A 17,674-nucleotide genomic window follows, 5' to 3' on the forward strand; every position below is an offset into this window, starting at 1 on the left:
GTCCCCGTTTGTGCCTTTTGTGCTCCGTTAGCGCCTATTGGGATTCGTTAGTGCCTTTTGTGATCGTTTGTGCCTTTTAGGTTCCCTTAGTGCCTTTTTGGCTTCTTAAAGCATTTGGGCTATGTTTGTGCCTTTTGGGCTCTTTTGCGTCTTTTAGGCTCCATTTGTGCCTTTTGGGCTCTTTTTGTGCATTGGGCTCTGTTAGTGCCTCTTGGCTTCAATTATATCTTTTGGGCTCTGTTTGTGCCTTTTAAGCTCATTTGTGCCTTTTGGGCTTTGGTTGTGCCTTTTGAGTTCCGTTTGTGTCTTTTGGACTTCTTTTTTGCCTTTTCGGCCCCGTTTATGTTTTTTGGGCCGCGTTTTGTGCCTTTTAAGCTTTGTATATGTTTTGGGATTACTTATATGTGAGAGGATACGTTACAAACTTCTAACTTTTAATTTATTGCTATAAGAGCATTCTCAACAGGCACCCCGTATTATTGTAAGTTGGTTATTTATATTATAGAGTAGTTGTGAGTGAAGGAGATAGATAAACTTTTGTTTATGAGTAAATTTAGAAAAACACTATTCACTCTCTATAATTTTCAATGTTTATTGAAAGTGGTTGTGAGTGGAGGAGACATAAAATGTAACGATAAAAGTAAAAAATAAATATTATTTAACTGAAAATGAGATAGAATATGTAGTATTTTTTTAATATAATTATAGAGATGGGGACAAAGTTGCTCTTGGGAACGCTCTAAGAGTCTTCCCAATCCATTCTCCATATTATGTGAGGAGGGTCTCCATTTTTTATAGATCGTTAAAAGTAGTTGTGAGAGGAGGAGAAAGAAAATGTTACTGTTTATGGTTAAATTTGAAGAAATACACTGTTTACCTCTATAACTTTTTAATGTTTTTGAAAGTGGTTGTGAGTGAATGAGAGAGAAAAGATAATGATAAAATTATAAAAAATATTATTATTTTGAAAATGAGAGAAAAAGATTGTGTTTTTAGTGTGATTATAGAGATGGATATTGAGAATGCTCTTCCTTCCCCATCTCCAAATCCAATATTATATTAAAAATCACTACATATTTTTTCTTTATTTCAATTAGTTTTTTTTAAACCTATATCATTACATTTTCTCTGTCCGTCACTCCCAACCACTTTCAAAATATATTATAAGTTTATAAGGTGCTATAGAAACTTTTCAAATATATTGAATAATCATTGTAATTTCTCACTTTATCACTCACAACACTTTAAACCACTCCCTATGTAACACCCCAACCCGGAACAGGCTAACGTGTTACTATTACAGATATCAAATCAACGCCACAATCCAAAATACAACAAAAATTAATGCAACCTACGTCATATTATTAAACAAAATGAATTAACTTTTAGAAGCTTGAACTTCATTTTTTATCTCTCATCACTAAATTTCCAGAATCCCGAATTACCTGAAAACAAAATAAGAAAAACAAAACAAGAAAACACGGCTGAGCCAAAAATTGCCCAGTAACGGAAAGAACAATAGTATAGGTAAGGACAGACGTAAGAGAATAAATATACGAACTTCAATTCAAACTCGAAACCAACTTTTTTACCGAAACATATACTTAATAAAATTCGGATGTATGATCCGACACTTGGCCAGAACATGGTCAAACGCATGCGGAAATATATCAGAACTATAACAAAAACACCCAGAGCCAGAAACATATAACTTGTAACATATAATGTGTGACGAGTAACATATAACGTGTAACATTTAACTGAACTATAATTTAATGCGAAACATAATCCGATACACGATCGGGACGTAATCTGAATATACTCAAATTTAAATCAAATGCATATACACATATCAAAACGGACCAGAAATATAGCGAAACAAAATATAATTACTAAAATACACGACGATGATGTTAAAATAAATAGGTCGTGTAATACGGAAGCACCCAGAGCCTAAACAGAGGGGTACACAGCTAGCTAGTCCATGCACCAAAGAGACGGTGTGGGTGGCGTGCACACATTGTTCCATCTCAAACAGAAGTCAGGAGTCAGGAGTCAGAAGTCGGAGCTCAGATCGATCTATACGCCTCTAAGTGGCCAAGGTACTACATGAGTACTTTCAGAGACGCCGTGAACTTTGATTACGCACTGTCACGATAAGTGCCATGTCAGGAGTCAGGAGTCAGGAGTCGGAGTTAGGATCGATCTATACGCCTCTAAGTGGCCAAGGTACTACATGAGTACTTTCAGAGACGCCGTGAACTTTGATTACGCACTGTCACGATAAGTGCCATGTCGTTGACGCCCCAACGACAAGTCAGAAATGCTCGGGTAACAGAATACTGAACTAAAGTCGTATAACTAAAATATATTATATAAAATAACTGAACTCAAAATATAACCGACGCGTAACGAAAATCCGTACTACAAAGTAACGGAATAGAGTCAATACTAAAAGTGAACAAAAACAGAAACCGTACTACAAAGTAACAAAATAAAATTTATACTATGAGTGACAGAAACCAGAATCCGTACCTTGGTTTAGCACGGAAAGCAAAACAACTCAACTCGCCATTTAACAACAAAGAAAACCTACACGGATTAAAATATACGGAGTTCAACCTATATATCTTATTTATCTGTTGAGTGATTTTCCGACGACATAAACAAGAACTCTTGTTCGTAAACATTCATTATAGGTACTTTATTTGAACCTCTCAGTTTTGACTAAGGCTTCATCTAGTCAATTAATTAGAATAATATAATTAATATAAATATTTAGTCGTAGGTAGCTTTTAATCATTCCAATTAAATCGTATATTTGATAACATATTTCAGCTCAAAAAAATTTATCGTATAACCTGCAGATTACCTGTAACCATATATATGTATTATATATATATACAACGATCATGGCGTTGACTTATCCTCCTATTAAATGTGATTGCTCCTAATTAATTGGATTAAAACTTCCTCCATATATTGATTTAAATACTTTCCAACGTAAATATAAAGCTTATATGTTATTATACAGTCATGTATATATATATACACACTCTATATCAAAACTTTGTTTGGGGGTTTAAGTGTGAAACTGATAATAAAACGAACAAACAAAAACTCTTGAGTGACATAATTATCATGTTTGTTTATGTTCACCAAATCAAATTTACATCTTAGTCGCCGGAAACGAATTGAAATAAACTCAACCCGACTACTCATGCAAACAAACGATTAACAGAGAGCCGACTATTACCTCAATAGCCGCGAGACCGAACGTATCAAAATCGAACACGGATGCGCCGGAGCGAGAAGTCAGGTGGTAAGAAGCAACATCAACGGTGCAAGGCGGCGGTGCGCGGATGCTGTAGTGGTTGCAAATAGCGGCGGAACCGAAATATGATGGCTGGTAGGGCGGCGAAGTTTGCAAGGCGGCTATGGTGAATATGGTAAACAATACAGAGAGATAGGGTTTCGATAAACAAATTGTTGTTGTATTTAAACTAAGATATCTATCCGAATCTCACTTCAAATCGCTAGGATTAGATTAGATTTACTTAAAAATAGAACTTCCGTTTTCATGGGGATGGAGACGTAATGGTTTCAAATATAGTTTAAGGAAATGTCAACTATGGTCCTCCATCTTTGCTTCTTAATTTATTTCCACATTTACTTAGCAAACATTTTGCTTTAGTGTTTGTTTTAAGTAACCTTTTACTTTTGGTTATTATTACTCATGTATATGTTAAAATAGTATTTATGTTAAAAAGTTTAGCTTATATTTCATTAACGTTCTACCCATTTTCGAGATACTAACACTTTTAATTAATGATGTACTCAACAATTATTATTTTATTGTTTAAGAAATTTCCGAGTATTACACCCTATATTATAAAAACTTCGTTTACAAAATATAGCTTAAGGATTATGAATGCTCTAAGTCACGAGGAGGTAAAAATAAGGAATCCCAAACACCCCCTAAGATTCAAAATGAGTGTTTTATAAAAGAAAGAAATAAATTGCAGTTTGCGTCTATGTGATTTTGGTGTGAGAACAACTTGAGCCCCTTATTTCAAAAATGAACTTACTGTATTCACGTGGTCGTCGAGCGGTATCACATTGCATCCCTTCTGAGGGATGCAATGTAATACTAGGTTTTTTTTCTTCTTCTATGTAGGTTTACATTGTTAGTATTAATCGACTGAGGTAAAATACTTTTATTTGTATTTTGAATAGAATCTTGGGTAAGGAAATACATTGGTTGCAACGTTAGAGCATTCCTAATGGGTTCTCTATCTTCATCTTTAAAATTTAACTAAAAAACATAATTTCTATAATTTATACACCATTTTCTAATAACCTCCCCCAAACCCATTCTCCATTACCATTTCTATATTCTTTTGTCTTATTATCATTTTCAATATAAATTGATTTCTAATTTATATTTATAGAATGATAGTTGGAAATGGAGTATTGTGACAACACTCTAAATTTAGAGGCTTCCTATATCATTTCATTAAAATTTAGAGATGGAGTTTGGAGATAGAGAATGATTGGAGTGATTACTTAGATGTTTTTTCTAAATTTTGAAATAAAGATGGGTATGAAGAACCCATTGAGAATGATCTTAAGCGAACTAACCTAGTGGGAAAAACTTCTTTTTATTATATAAAGTAATTAACCAACATAATATAAAGATAAATATATGAAACAACGTTTCAAACTCTTTCAAATCCTTAATAATATTAGTATTAACTATAATCTTATTTCATTTATTTTTTCATTTATGTCATTTTGTTTAAAATGCTTAATAATATTAGCATAAAACTAGACTTATATGATTATTTTTATTAAAATAATGTGATATATAATATGTTAAAAAACATGTTGGACAACTATTAAAGTGAACATCTTAGTCGGGGTGGACCTCACATTCGAACAATAACTTTTAGAAGGTTAACGTGCATGTGAACATATGTTAAAGTACACGTACTAAATTGATTTGTAGCCCATTAAAATTGAAATGACTCAACGAATCATTGTATTTGTTTCAGATATTGTTTAAACTTGCACAGAATAAAATTACTATATTTATCATAGTCCCGTGTCTATGTTTATTAAATCTATAACGATACAAAGAAAATTAACATGGACTAACTGTACACCTTAAACAAATCTCAAATCGACCATAGACGAGAGAGATTCTTAGTTCATAAAAAATATCCTAGCTGTTAAAATTATCTCGTCTGTTAAACTACTGATTAATCAAAAACTGTGTAAACCTTATGTTATATGATCTAAAATCTAAATACATTTTTGTAACACAATTGATTTGTACACCTAAAGTTTGTATCATTTGACCATATATTTTGCTTTGATGGCATTATTCCACATACTTGTATATTGTGATTTGTGATGCAACTTTTTTAGCATTCAAATCACCTTCAAGGCACCTGCAAAATGTTGCTTGAATCATACACAACAACAATGGCTGAAAACACTATAACATTTCAAAAACAAATCATAATCCGAGTCGAAAAAATCGGTTTTTACACAAACCCACAAACTAAACCATACATCAATATATCAACTGCTCTCATTGATCCCAGAAGACTCACCAACATCTTCACTTCTAACCACCTGTTCAACCACCTTCCCTCGGTTCCTACCGCCATCAACCGCCTTGTTAAACCGCTCAACCCAAACATCATAATCAACCGCGTACGGCGTCCCAACAATCCCATCAATATAATCCGCAAACGCCTTTAACAACGACGATACTTCACCGAGGTACTGCTGAATCACTCGCTTCCGCCAACATCTTTCCCGCCACTTTAACGCTGACTCGATCGAGTCAACCTGATCTTGACCCGCCATTTTTCCGCCACAAATGTAGTAAAGAACGTATACGAGACTCTCTGCGTCCGATGAAGGACAAAGTTTACCATGCTGTAACGCGTATGCAGACGAGAACTGTAGGTTCACGGACGGACACGTGTCTTTATCGTCCAAAACCGCACGGCCCCACGAAACCAAAACGTAAAAACCGTTTGTTGTTATTATGTTTTCGGGACATATGTCGCCATGCTGGACGTTAGCTGACTTGGCACTTTTGAGAGCTGACAGGCTGTCACGACAGCAACGGATCGCGTCATCGGAAGTAAACGGGATGGATTTTGTTGACAGCGGTTGGCCGGTGGGATGCACGACTAGAATCGGTGTACCGCATGACGGGTGATCACACCTCCCTTTCGGACTCTGTCGGTTACAGTTACCCGAATGCAAGATCCTCCCGTGAGAAACGATTTGAGGAAGATTCTTGCTGCAGATTCCTTGGTCTGCGAAAATGTTTAGAATCTTTGTTTGTCGTTGGACTTGATACCATAAGCTCATATCTTCCCATGACGGTTCTAGTCGAGTCGGGTGGGCCCCGACATACAACATTAACGGCTCGGTCGGAAACTCTAACGAAAACGCTTCATAACAACACCCGTTCCACCCGTGCAGCAATTCTTGCACCTGAAACCGATCTTGAACCGCTTCAAGCTCCAAAATTTCTCCTTTCTCGAGCTTCAACCGGTGATTTTGACTCGGTTTCTCGACAATCTCGACGCTTTCAACCTCATGATCAAAGGGTATAATCATCTTTTCACCTTCTCCTCCCAGCCGCCGCTCGACCCGCCTTTGATGAAGGCGGCGACTGTGATCCGTTGCCAATGACATTAATGACCTTTTCGACTCTCCGCACCATTGAACGATCGAGTAATATGTCGCTAAAACAATCTGCAAACATCCCAAATCTCTCCAGTTTGCATTTCCTAACTTGTTCCAAATTCGGTCAACCTGAGAAACTTTGACTTCTGCATGGTTTATAATCCAACTTACCACTGACAAATACGGATTACCCGAAAATAGTTCAAGTCTTCCCATATCGCCTTCGAGTTTAACAACCCCACCAAAAGTGGAATCAAGAACCAAAACATAAACGCAATCATTGCTAGCGGATGTATACTTGCTTAACGTTCTCGACAGCATTATGCGTGCAGCAAAAAACAAAGCTTTACATATAGAAGAAGCCGACAATGTTAACCCGTCTTCATTTACAATACCGGGCCCAAAAACCGCAAAGTGGACAACCTGGTCCCACCTTACATCCGGGTCAGACTCGTTTCTTGAAACTAAAGCAGCTCCACATAGAGAATCAAGTCTTCTTCTTGCTATTGCTTTCTCCACCGTGTAAAATTTAGATCCCGAATAACTAGGACACCATATCGAAAATGGGGATGGCCCGTTTTCATCCCATAACGTGTGCCATAAAGAATCAGTTATAGCATGCAAAAAGTCTTCAAGTGCTAAGAATTCTTGTTCTTTTGAGGTGTGAGAGCATGGCATGCGGTGCAACTGTTGAAATAACACGGATTCCAATGCGAAATCGAGGTTTTGTAACTCGTCGAGTGAAAAAGGTGAAGCAAAACTGTTATCTGTGACCCATTCTTCAAGGTGGTGTGTGAATAAATCGATGTCGGTGAGGTTTCTTGCGATTTCTTTAGTTGTTTTTAATGCTTGTTTTGAGCTTGATGCACTGCGCGACGATATAACTGTATTTGGAAGGTTTTAAAATTAGTTATTGGAACTTAAGTTGGATAAACTAAATAATTAACTTCATATTGTTAGACTAATGATGCAAACCTGATTCTGTTTTTCTGAAACTTCCATCTAAACTTTGTCCACCAACCGAACCCAAATCGTATTGACTTGAACCTAACCATGCAAAGATAACATAGCGTCGTTTATACGTCTAAATAGTATGAAAAGAAAGTAATTTTAAGAATCTTTAACCTGTTAAGCTAGCATAGATTATGTTTTGGGATTACTACGGTGGTGTTTGGATGTGTGTTTGTCACAATGATAATAATGGCTTTCCGATTATTTAGTGTCAAAACAGCTAAATATGGATAAGCAGATAAGAAACTGTATGAAAAGTGAAATTATAGATAAATGTAAAATTACACACCTCACCTGGCTCTAATCAACTGGTGATCTAATTATCCATTTCTAAAAGGGGTAAATTGGTCTAATGTTACTTACACCCATAGGTGCATACTAATCCTGATAAAGGCATTAACTTTATCTACACACGTCTTCTTTTACGAGTTCAAGGGCGTTTGGATGCGCATTTTCAAACACCGAAACCGGATAATTTGTTAGCCTGATAGGGGTACTTAGGTAATCTTACACTAGTTTCTCCAAATCTGGTAATTTTGACCTTAAAAATCATAATCCCTAAAAGGGTCAAACTCTCATTTCCAAACACCCTTCATAGACACCAATGTACAATTAGGGCAAATTATGCAGGTATAACTTAACTTAACTTAACCAATCCACTAGCATTGCATACTTAAAAAACATTTTAATAAGCAAAAACCCAACTTCATTAAACATGTCTAATTCAAGAGAAAACAACAAAAAAAATCAAAGAATGAAGAACAAGAAAGTTGAAAAAGAGTCACCTGTTTGCATATTGGTGTCTGAAAATGTGAAAAAGCTGCAAGATTTAGAATGGGTTTGGTTGAATACAGTAGCATCTTGACATCTTCAACACTACATGTAATCACTCACTCACTCACTCACTCACTCACTCACTCACTCACTCACCATGGAGCCCAATGTGGTGGAGTAAAGAATGAAACCCTGGATACACAGACAGACAGATAGATAAATATATGTAGTGATTATTATTATTATTATTATTAGAAGTGACAGAAAGATGTAACATGCCAAAAAAGAAAGAAAAATATTTGAAGGGAAAAAAGAAACATCAAGACAAGAGCTTACAATGATGAAGATGATGCTGATGATGCTTCCCACTCTCACCTCCACCCACAACCCACATATGTTTTTTTTTTCTTTTTTTTAAGGAATATATATATATATATATATATATATAATTTATAGTAGTTTGGTTTTTCTTGTCTGGTCTTGTGGTTTACTGGTCTTTGAATCTTTGTTTTGAAGCTCTCTTGATTCCCTATAGACAGACCCCATTTTCAATGACAAATATTTAAAGTAATTTCAGTCACAATTTTCAAGGTGCATAAAGATTAAAGATGAGTTTTTTATTTCTTTTTTTTTGTTTGGTTTGGTTTGGTTTGGTTTGGTTTGGTTTGGTTCATATAGTTTTTTAATAAATGGAGTTTGCCTTGTATGGTTGTATGTGTGCGGACCATGTGTCAAAGTGAAGGAAATAAACAAAACAATGAAATAAAGGAGGCTGATATTTTTATTTTTCTGGAACGAAAGTGAAAGAATAAGACTAGTATTTTATTTTTATTTGGAAAAAAACAAATAAAGTGTTTTTTTTTTAATATTTTATAATAAGAAATAATGGAATATACTTTTGTTTTAAGTTTTAGGAAGAAACACGAGTTTAACTAGGGTTTATCGGGTAATTTCATAGAATGTGGTCAACCGGAAGTCTAGAATCCCAAGGCGTGGTATGTGGAGATTTGCACATACAAGGATAACAGGGGAAACAACGTGTGGTGATGGTTAGAAAGGAGAGATGCTTCTGGCTCAGAAAAACGTCATAATCGTCTTTACCAGTGAGCGGGTTTTTCTCGAAACTGGAGATAATTTTGAGTCGTTTAAGGGTTTCGTATGGCTAGGTTGGGTTAGATGGTGGTGGTATTTTGTCATTAGGTTACCTCGCACGGAGTACCTAGACAATTCTCTATTTGTTGATCGTTAAAAAAATAGATGAGGAGAGAGTGAATAAATTTTCTTAAAGAGTTAAGTACTTTTTGTACTCATGTGACAAACGGTGGATGTACTTTGCAACCTCACTTTTTAATTTAAGCCATATGCATTTCCAACATATGCAAACTAATGCGGTTTGCAACCAACCATCAATTATGTGATGTTTGTTTTTTAAAAAAAGTTTGCGCAAACTTTTTTGCCTGCGTTGTGCATATCACGCGCAAACATTGTTTTCTGCAGACTTTTGTTTTTTGAAGACATCTCATTAAAAAACGTCTGTGCGAACTTTTCTTGATGTAGACTTGACCCACCAACTTCTAAGTTCTTCTAAGATTTGCAGAGGCTTAAACACAACCACCTACTATCACACATTGTCCACCACCACCGCCCGCCACCACCACCACAACCCACCACCATTCACCGTCTACCCCCACCGTCTGTCACCACCACCCATCGTCCGTCACCACCGCCATCTACCACCATCGTCCACCACCACCACCGTCCATCATCATCCACCACCCACTACCACTATTTTATTTAGCAGTTTACAGACGTTAAAATACAAACAATCTTCTTCTTGCATATAGCAAATGTTTGATTCATCTCTTTTTCTACAAATGTCTGCATATGTGGTTCACAAACTGCATAAATTTTATTTCTGAAAAAACAAATAGCACCTTAATGTTTAATACTATGCATGAGTATATTTAATTTTATATTGTTATCATCATTTTAATTTTGACAAAATTATACTTGAACTGGTTGAGCAAATAATTGAATTTGGTAGTAGGGATGAGCGTTTTCGGTACTGTTACTAATTCGTACCGATACTGATTTGGCACTGTCGGTACTGAATTTGTACCAAGTTTTGAGTTTTCGGTATCGATACGATACCGGTATTTCTCGAATTTTGCACGAAATATCGGTACCGAACCAAACATTTCGATACCAGTACCAAATATTTCCGAATTTTAAGATCGGAATTTTCGGGATTGATACTGATACCATCCCAATCTCATTCTTGTTTGGTAGTTAGGACAAGAGCAACTGAAAACCAAGGGAATATATTCGTGCACTGGTCTGTTTTGTCTCTATTGAACATTGTTGACTGACCTAAGTTCTCTTGTAAATAATTAAGAAAATAAATATAATGATATATTATTATTGATCACGTTTAACTATAGAAAATATAACATACTTAATTATTAATTTTAACTACGTTATAGATAGCTGCATTTTTTTCCAAAGCCTATAGGAAATGAATAATATGTGGTCGTTACTTTGTCATAATGGAAGTAACCAACTATTAATATTTCTTTTTTATGTTTAATCAAGTGTCAATCACCAATCAAACCAAATAACACATGATGACTTTAATTGTATCCCTCAAGACAGTAACATAAATAAAACTCACATGCTTTGATTAGGTCCAATTAAAGATAGAACTTTAACTCTTAATTAAAGATAAATAAAACTCACATATTTATCCATGAATCTAATTAGCTATTATAAACTAAATACAACTCATATACCTTATACTTTAATTGATTTAACTAGTTGACCGTAACTCAAAACCGCCCACTTGACCTAACCCGATACCGTCCTGTGTTCGAGAGGGAATTACGTTCAACAATCACCCTCCTAATTTTCAAATCGAAACTAGTGGGTCTTCAACTCCAACCATGTCTTCACCCTGATTAGCTCGAGGATCATTTTGATCTCTTGCAGTGTACTATGAGATCCGCTTAACTTTAATGAACACCTGCTTTTTGGGATCATTAGATATCGTTCTTTGGGCTTGATTTTCTTTCTTGATTGTGCTTTCAATTTATTGAACACTTTTTTTTTGGACTTTGAATTTTGGGCTTAAACATAGAACTTGGATCTTTCAGTCCAACACTTTATAGGTCTCAACCCGCAAAATTCTTCATTTCAACCATGCTAGCATTTGTACCGGGACTTGCTATAATGTCGATAATCTTGTATAATCAGTTGGTCCTTTTCACATTCATCAAAAGCTTATACATATTGTCTTGAACAGGTAACAAACCATGTTTCATGTGAATGTTGCATCCACCTGTTGTTGCTTGACCAAGAGTTATAATATTGCTATATAGGCTCAAGATGTTGTAGTCTTGTAGACACAGGTCAAAGGGCGCTTGTTCCCCTCTTTCCTTCAATTAGAACCAACCCCTTCCCCATAAATGTCAATACAAGATTCTTTTCCGAACTTTTACTTTTCTCGTGACCGGCTCATTTAGTTAATAAAATTACAGTTTATTACTCGTGATGTGATTCGATGCTCCGTTGTCAAGAAATCAAACATGGTTTTCTATTGGCTTGGTTTTGTAACGCTTCGAAGCCACCCGTTTTTCATTCAAGAACACCATTTCTTCATCACTCTTTTATCATAAATAAAGCAAGATCCGTATCTTCAAGCCTGATTAAAATAGTTTCATCATCTTTCTTCATACGTTTAAGACACGTAGACGCAAAGTGATTGAATTTATCACAACGGTAACATTGAAACTGTGATTTATCTTTTCTTCCCTTTTGACCATCATTGGTTCTTTGACCGATGCAATTCGTGGAGGTTTGTTGTTGTGGATATTCTTACTATTACATATTAAAACAAATCTTTATCAAATTATTTGATTTAATAACATTTAATGTTCCAACCAAAAGTTTTATGGAAAGTTATATATTTCTAAAAATCATAAACAAAATTAAAATACAACTATCACTAGAGAATGATTCAAAGAAAGGAAGATATTCCCATATAGATAAACAATTAGAATGCATTACACAGGCACTCAAAACAAATAGCAATTCCATGCTTATAGTTTCCTTACAATATCTGCCATAGATGTGTACGTACCCACAGTTGCAATCACCATCCCAATGAGCACAACAAATCCAACCATCACCAACTCGAGTCCAAATACTCTATAAGTGCCCGATATCTTCAAATAACACAACGGTGGCAATATAATGGATGCAGTGACAGTTAAAAGCGCGCCCACAATTGACATCAGATATCCGAAGAAAGGGAAGGTGATGGCTACAATTATTGTGCTTATAACGAGTGTTGTTCGGATGCATAGGCTATATGTTCTTGTATTAAATGATGGAAACCGGTCTTCAATTGTGTTCACAATTGGTATCACTAGTAGCGCGTATTTGACTATTGGGCTCACCAGTGTTGTGAATATAGCTGCTTTGGAGCTTGTTTTGTTGGTAGGAAGGTTTAAGGTAATTTGCGACTCGGCCTTTGAACCAAACATTCGGTAACGGACAATTGCCATTGAAGAGTATGTCATTGTGCACAAGACAAAACACAACAACAACACCTGCACTTTAGAAGTTAGAACACATGTTAGAAAGTTATAGTTATAGGCTTATAGCAGTGTATGAATCTTGTACCTTATGTAACACAATGACACAACCAACTTTGGGTTGGAGGTGCACTTATCCTTTCCCACTTTTGTAGATAATTAAGATGTTTAGAATTTTAAATACTTATAACAACTAGGTGTACTGTAAACGAGCTAAGTCGCTTGTGAAATACTAAGGATCAGCTCATCAAATATAAGCTTGTTTAATAAACAACTTTGAGCCCATATGCATTCGGCTTATTGAGCTCAGGTAAGTTTAGCCCGCCTAAATGAGCCTATTATTTATATACATTTTTTTAATATAATGTATATTGTATATATTTACATAAGAATATTATTATATATAAAGTTAGAATCAAAATAATTAAATAGTATATCTAAGTTATAGATAATTTTTTTTAACTATAAATATATATTTCAAATAACTAAAGCCTAGATAATTATAAATAGAAATGAGTCACTGCTGACTGCGCATGAAAAACTACTCACGGTTGAGTATGATCTTTAAAAATAAAGCTTCAAACAAGTCGATATTGAGCCCTCATAAGATAAACAAACTAAATGGATCAAGTTTAGACAAGTAACTTTGAGAAAATAAAGACCAACTTCTAGACTTTGACCCCAATAATTCTACTAAGCATGCAATGTGATCATACTGGAGCTTACGTTTCTGAATAGGTGGACTCGGATATGTTTTTTCTCTAATGAGTCAAACCGTCACACACAAAACTCATTAGCGTAAAAATGTCAAATAGATAACTGCCACCGTTTACCAAAACTATGATTGCAATTAGTACCTTTGAGAAGTGACGTTTGTTCTTCATGGAAGTATACAAAGTTGGGAAAACCGGGTGCGCACCATAGCAAAACGCAAACAAACACAAAGCAGAAGGCATCCCATTCCAGTTTATTATTTTCCCCTTTTCCTGAAACCCAACACCATCAAACTTACCGACCCAAAGGATCGAGCCTAAAATGACAAAAGATGCTAGGACACCAATGGCTGATATATACGAAAGAATTTTCATATTATTGAACCAAGTTGTCGGGAGTATGATCGCAGCAACCATGATAACAAAGCTCTTCTTGCTACTTATGTGAAGTCCATATATATTGAAATGCACATGTGGAAATAAGTTGCTTAAGTTATCACCTTCTAGAATCAAGAAAGCTGTAGCAACCAAATACAACTCTAGGTTTGTGGTGAGTAATACTATGATCCTACCGGTTTTACCAAATGCTCGATCTCCAATGTCAGAGTAACTTCTGATAGTGGGATCGATGTCCATGCATCGTTTAATGAGTAAACCGGTGAAGAAAGTGGAGACGGCTATGGTTAAAAGCAGTAACAAGCTCAACCATCCTCCTGTTGCAACTGCATATGGAACTGATATAATCCCAATACCTAAGGAAACAAACGACATGTTTGGTTGTGACATGTGAAATAGATGTTTATGATTCCTAGAGTCGATAACAAATAAGAAAACACTAATAGCATCTTGTATGCCTAAAGTTTTAGATGCCCACAATTATGTCATGTTAGCTCCCACATGAGATTTTGGAAAAACTATCAAACTAAATATTTTGATCAAAAAAGTACTTTTAGCCCTTGCAGAAAGACACGCCAAAACTAGCAATAAATATTCGACAAATAAGCATTGCAAACTAAAACAACTAGAAATTAGCCTTAATAAAAAAATATAATGGGGCTCATAGAAACCAATTAGTATAAAACACATGTAACACGATTTAGCACTCGTTTTTAGCCAGCGGCTCAGATTGTGTCCTCGCCTTTTTCTGTCGACTAGGATTATGCCCATGCTTTTTTATTCGCCATTTAAATCCCCCCCCCCCCCCCTCCCAACCCCCCAACTCTTTTCACCGTATTGTTTTGATTTTTGTTGGTTGTGAACCCATTTTACTTTAGAAGGTTTTTATTAATGCCAGCTCAATTCTAGTCATCTTAGACCGTGGTTGGGTTAGCCCGTGGTTGGCTGGTTTGCACATATTTATGTTTCGAAGAGTAAAAGTCAATGTTTATGTTGATATAATATTAATCAAAATATACATTTTTGTGATTTTCCCATACTCATCCTCTAACTTTCTATTTAGCACCACACACTTTTTTCAATAACTTGTTATTTTTCTTTTAAATAAGACTTTTACTCATCCTTTAATTTTCCCTTTAATACTACATACTTTTCAATATCTTTTTAAAAGTTTTAGTTACGTGAGATGAGCCCACCATCCATCCATAATATGGATGAACACAAACAAACGCCCTAAGGATCGATATCTCCTCCACGATAAACAAACGCTGAGGTAGATCCGACATGCATGTTTTGAGCATTGAAAGGCATATATATAATATAGCTAGTAACATACCCGATAGAGCATTGAGACCGTTAAAACATGTGTTGACAAAGGAGGAAGTGAGAGCAGTGGTCAAATGTTGATGTTCCTCGTATTGTGCTTCCATTGTGTTGTTTAGAGAGAGTAAGAAGTGAATTTTGAACTTATTTATGATAGGGGTTTTCAGTTTCTATATATGTCTTTGAAATATGCTATTTCTCGTGCTCATCATCATCATCATTATCATCATCATCATCATCATCATCGTACTCAGTATATCCCACAAATAGCAAAGCTATGGTAGGGTCTAAGGATGGTAAGATGTAGGCAGCCTTACCTCTACCCCATAGGGATAGAGAGGCTGCTTCCGGTGAGACCCCCGGCTCGATAGTAGTTTTGCATCAAGCCTTGGACATAAGGCACATAGCACTCAATCATCGGGACACCGGCTGATCGGTGCATGTACCCTTATCTTTCAGCTATCAACGCCACTACATGATGCCTGATTAACCGTCCGTCACTTTTAACGTTATTTTCACGAGATTAGTAAAATAACGTCAAAATTAGTGCAATTTCACTTTTGCCCACCCGAGAGTTCACACATATATACATCATATTTCTCGTGCTCACCGTCTGCCAAATTAAAAGGAAATTGTTACAACTAACAATTTAATGCAAACTTGGGAGATACGTTTTTGCATCCTTTTAATGGCCATCAATATCATTCGTCAAACATTACCAATTTTGTTCATCATAAATATCGTTCAAAAACAATAAAAGTTTAATCAATACTCAATAGTATAGGATTAACTGATTAAAGTTTATTTTATGATAATTAAAGAAAATATAGTTTGTGTATTAGAAAACTAATAATTAATTATATATAAGTTCGGTTTTTTTTCCAGAAAAGATATTCAGACATGGAGCGTCAAAATCAGTATGAAAAATTGACAACTCATTCCATGAAGACTCATTCAGGTATTAAGGGTGGTTCCAAACACTATTAAAAAGAATGAAGATATTAAATAGTTCCTTTTCAATAAAATTAATTTACAAGTTAGATTTGTAAATTTACATACTAGTGCCCATGGAAAGCAAGAAGCGAGGCTATATTCGAGAATAAACGTGATTCGGTTAATAGAATAAAGGAGGACATCAAAAGACTAAGTTATCTTTGGGTGAAGAAGCGGAGATAACAAGTGGGGTTAGATTAGAAAAATTGGTGTTTTGTTTTAAATTTTTTGTATCATTGTTAATAGTCGAGCTTCTTGCTAGGTGGTTGTTCATTTACCATTAATAAATTGGCTGTTAAAAAAAAATTGTATATTTACATGCGGGATTGGAGGGTGTGTTATAGTCATCATCATTGGTCAAATATTATCCATTTTGTGTATCAAAAGATTCTGAAAATTAAATTATATCAAACGTTTTTGGGTTTCACAGTCTCTCTTATTTAATTTTTATTAAAACAAATAAAGTTTAACAAACTTCATAAAAGTTTTTAAAATATTAAATGAAATAGTTTTTTTTTAAATAATACAAATTATATAAACTTTGTAATTTGATTGCAAACTATTTATCACTAAAAATACATAAATTATGAAAAATATCACACCCTTTAAATCCATTTCTAAAATTTGTCTAAAGCTTAATTTTTTTTATTTGAACTTGCACTACTGTTTGAATAATCACCTATGAAAAATATCACAATAAATTTTGTCTAAAGCTTAACTTTTTTGGATTTGAACTTGCACTAGTGTGTGAATAAACACATGATGTCACTAGGTGAATAGTCCATCAGCTCTTAATCACTAGTTAGAGCATATTAGTAGTTTGTAAAATAAATTTAATGAACAACTACGGACAATTGGACACATATTTTTCTAATATAATCTTAGAAAGTTAATTAATATACAAGTTTAATGCAACAACACGAATCATTTACTCATTGTAAATAAAATTGAAAGTTACCAATAAAAAAGGAAAATACTAGAATTTAGATAATTAACAAATATGCTCGACCTGTGATGCCATCGAAAACGGCTCCGACTACAAATCACCCATTCAAAGGGAACAATGTTGCCCTGATCAAAAGACTTCTTGGTAAAACGAGGTATCAACTAGGGGTGTACATGGTTCAGTTCGAAACCGTGAAACCGTCCAAACCGGTC

The 17,674-nt window shown here is 35.0% G+C and overlaps 2 protein-coding genes across 2 annotated transcripts; both read right to left on the reverse strand.

Annotated features, from left to right (window-relative positions):
• Positions 1 to 5,492: 5,492 nt before the first annotated feature.
• On the reverse strand, positions 5,493 to 8,642 carry LOC143613566 (uncharacterized). Its single transcript, XM_077087240.1, has 3 exons — positions 8,511 to 8,642; positions 7,690 to 7,761; positions 5,493 to 7,598 (listed from the first exon to the last, which is right to left on the reverse strand). The coding sequence occupies exons 1-3, from the start codon at positions 8,518 to 8,520 to the stop codon at positions 5,587 to 5,589; spliced, it is 2,094 nt and encodes a 697-aa protein (XP_076943355.1). The 5' UTR covers positions 8,521 to 8,642; the 3' UTR covers positions 5,493 to 5,586.
• A 3,818-nt stretch (positions 8,643 to 12,460) lies between these two features.
• LOC143613569 (amino acid transporter AVT1I-like) lies at positions 12,461 to 15,633 on the reverse strand. The gene is made up of 3 exons (XM_077087244.1): positions 15,537 to 15,633; positions 13,949 to 14,556; positions 12,461 to 13,106 (listed from the first exon to the last, which is right to left on the reverse strand). The coding sequence occupies exons 1-3, from the start codon at positions 15,628 to 15,630 to the stop codon at positions 12,594 to 12,596; spliced, it is 1,215 nt and encodes a 404-aa protein (XP_076943359.1). The 5' UTR covers positions 15,631 to 15,633; the 3' UTR covers positions 12,461 to 12,593.
• Between the last annotated feature and the right edge of the window lie 2,041 nt (positions 15,634 to 17,674).

The sequence above is a fragment of the Bidens hawaiensis genome, unplaced genomic scaffold (assembly GCF_021521415.1).
Source record: "Bidens hawaiensis isolate Kalapana, Puna unplaced genomic scaffold, B.hawaiensis_p1.1 tig00037728_1, whole genome shotgun sequence".
Lineage (NCBI taxonomy): Eukaryota > Viridiplantae > Streptophyta > Magnoliopsida > Asterales > Asteraceae > Bidens > Bidens hawaiensis.

Bases quoted from the DNA above. Each gene is read 5' to 3' on its own strand.
- LOC143613566 (XM_077087240.1), bottom strand. The intron at 7,599-7,689 runs GTTTGCATCATT...TTCCAAATACAG, and splicing joins TTTCAGAAAAACAGAATCAG to TTATATCGTCGCGCAGTGCA.
- LOC143613569 (XM_077087244.1), bottom strand. From the start codon at position 15,630: ATGGAAGCACAATACGAGGAACATCAACATTTGACCACTGCTCTCACT. The intron at 14,557-15,536 runs GTATGTTACTAG...TTGTTTCCTTAG, and splicing joins CGGTCTCAATGCTCTATCGG to GTATTGGGATTATATCAGTT. The intron at 13,107-13,948 runs GTACTAATTGCA...TCTAAAGTGCAG, and splicing joins ACAAACGTCACTTCTCAAAG to GTGTTGTTGTTGTGTTTTGT.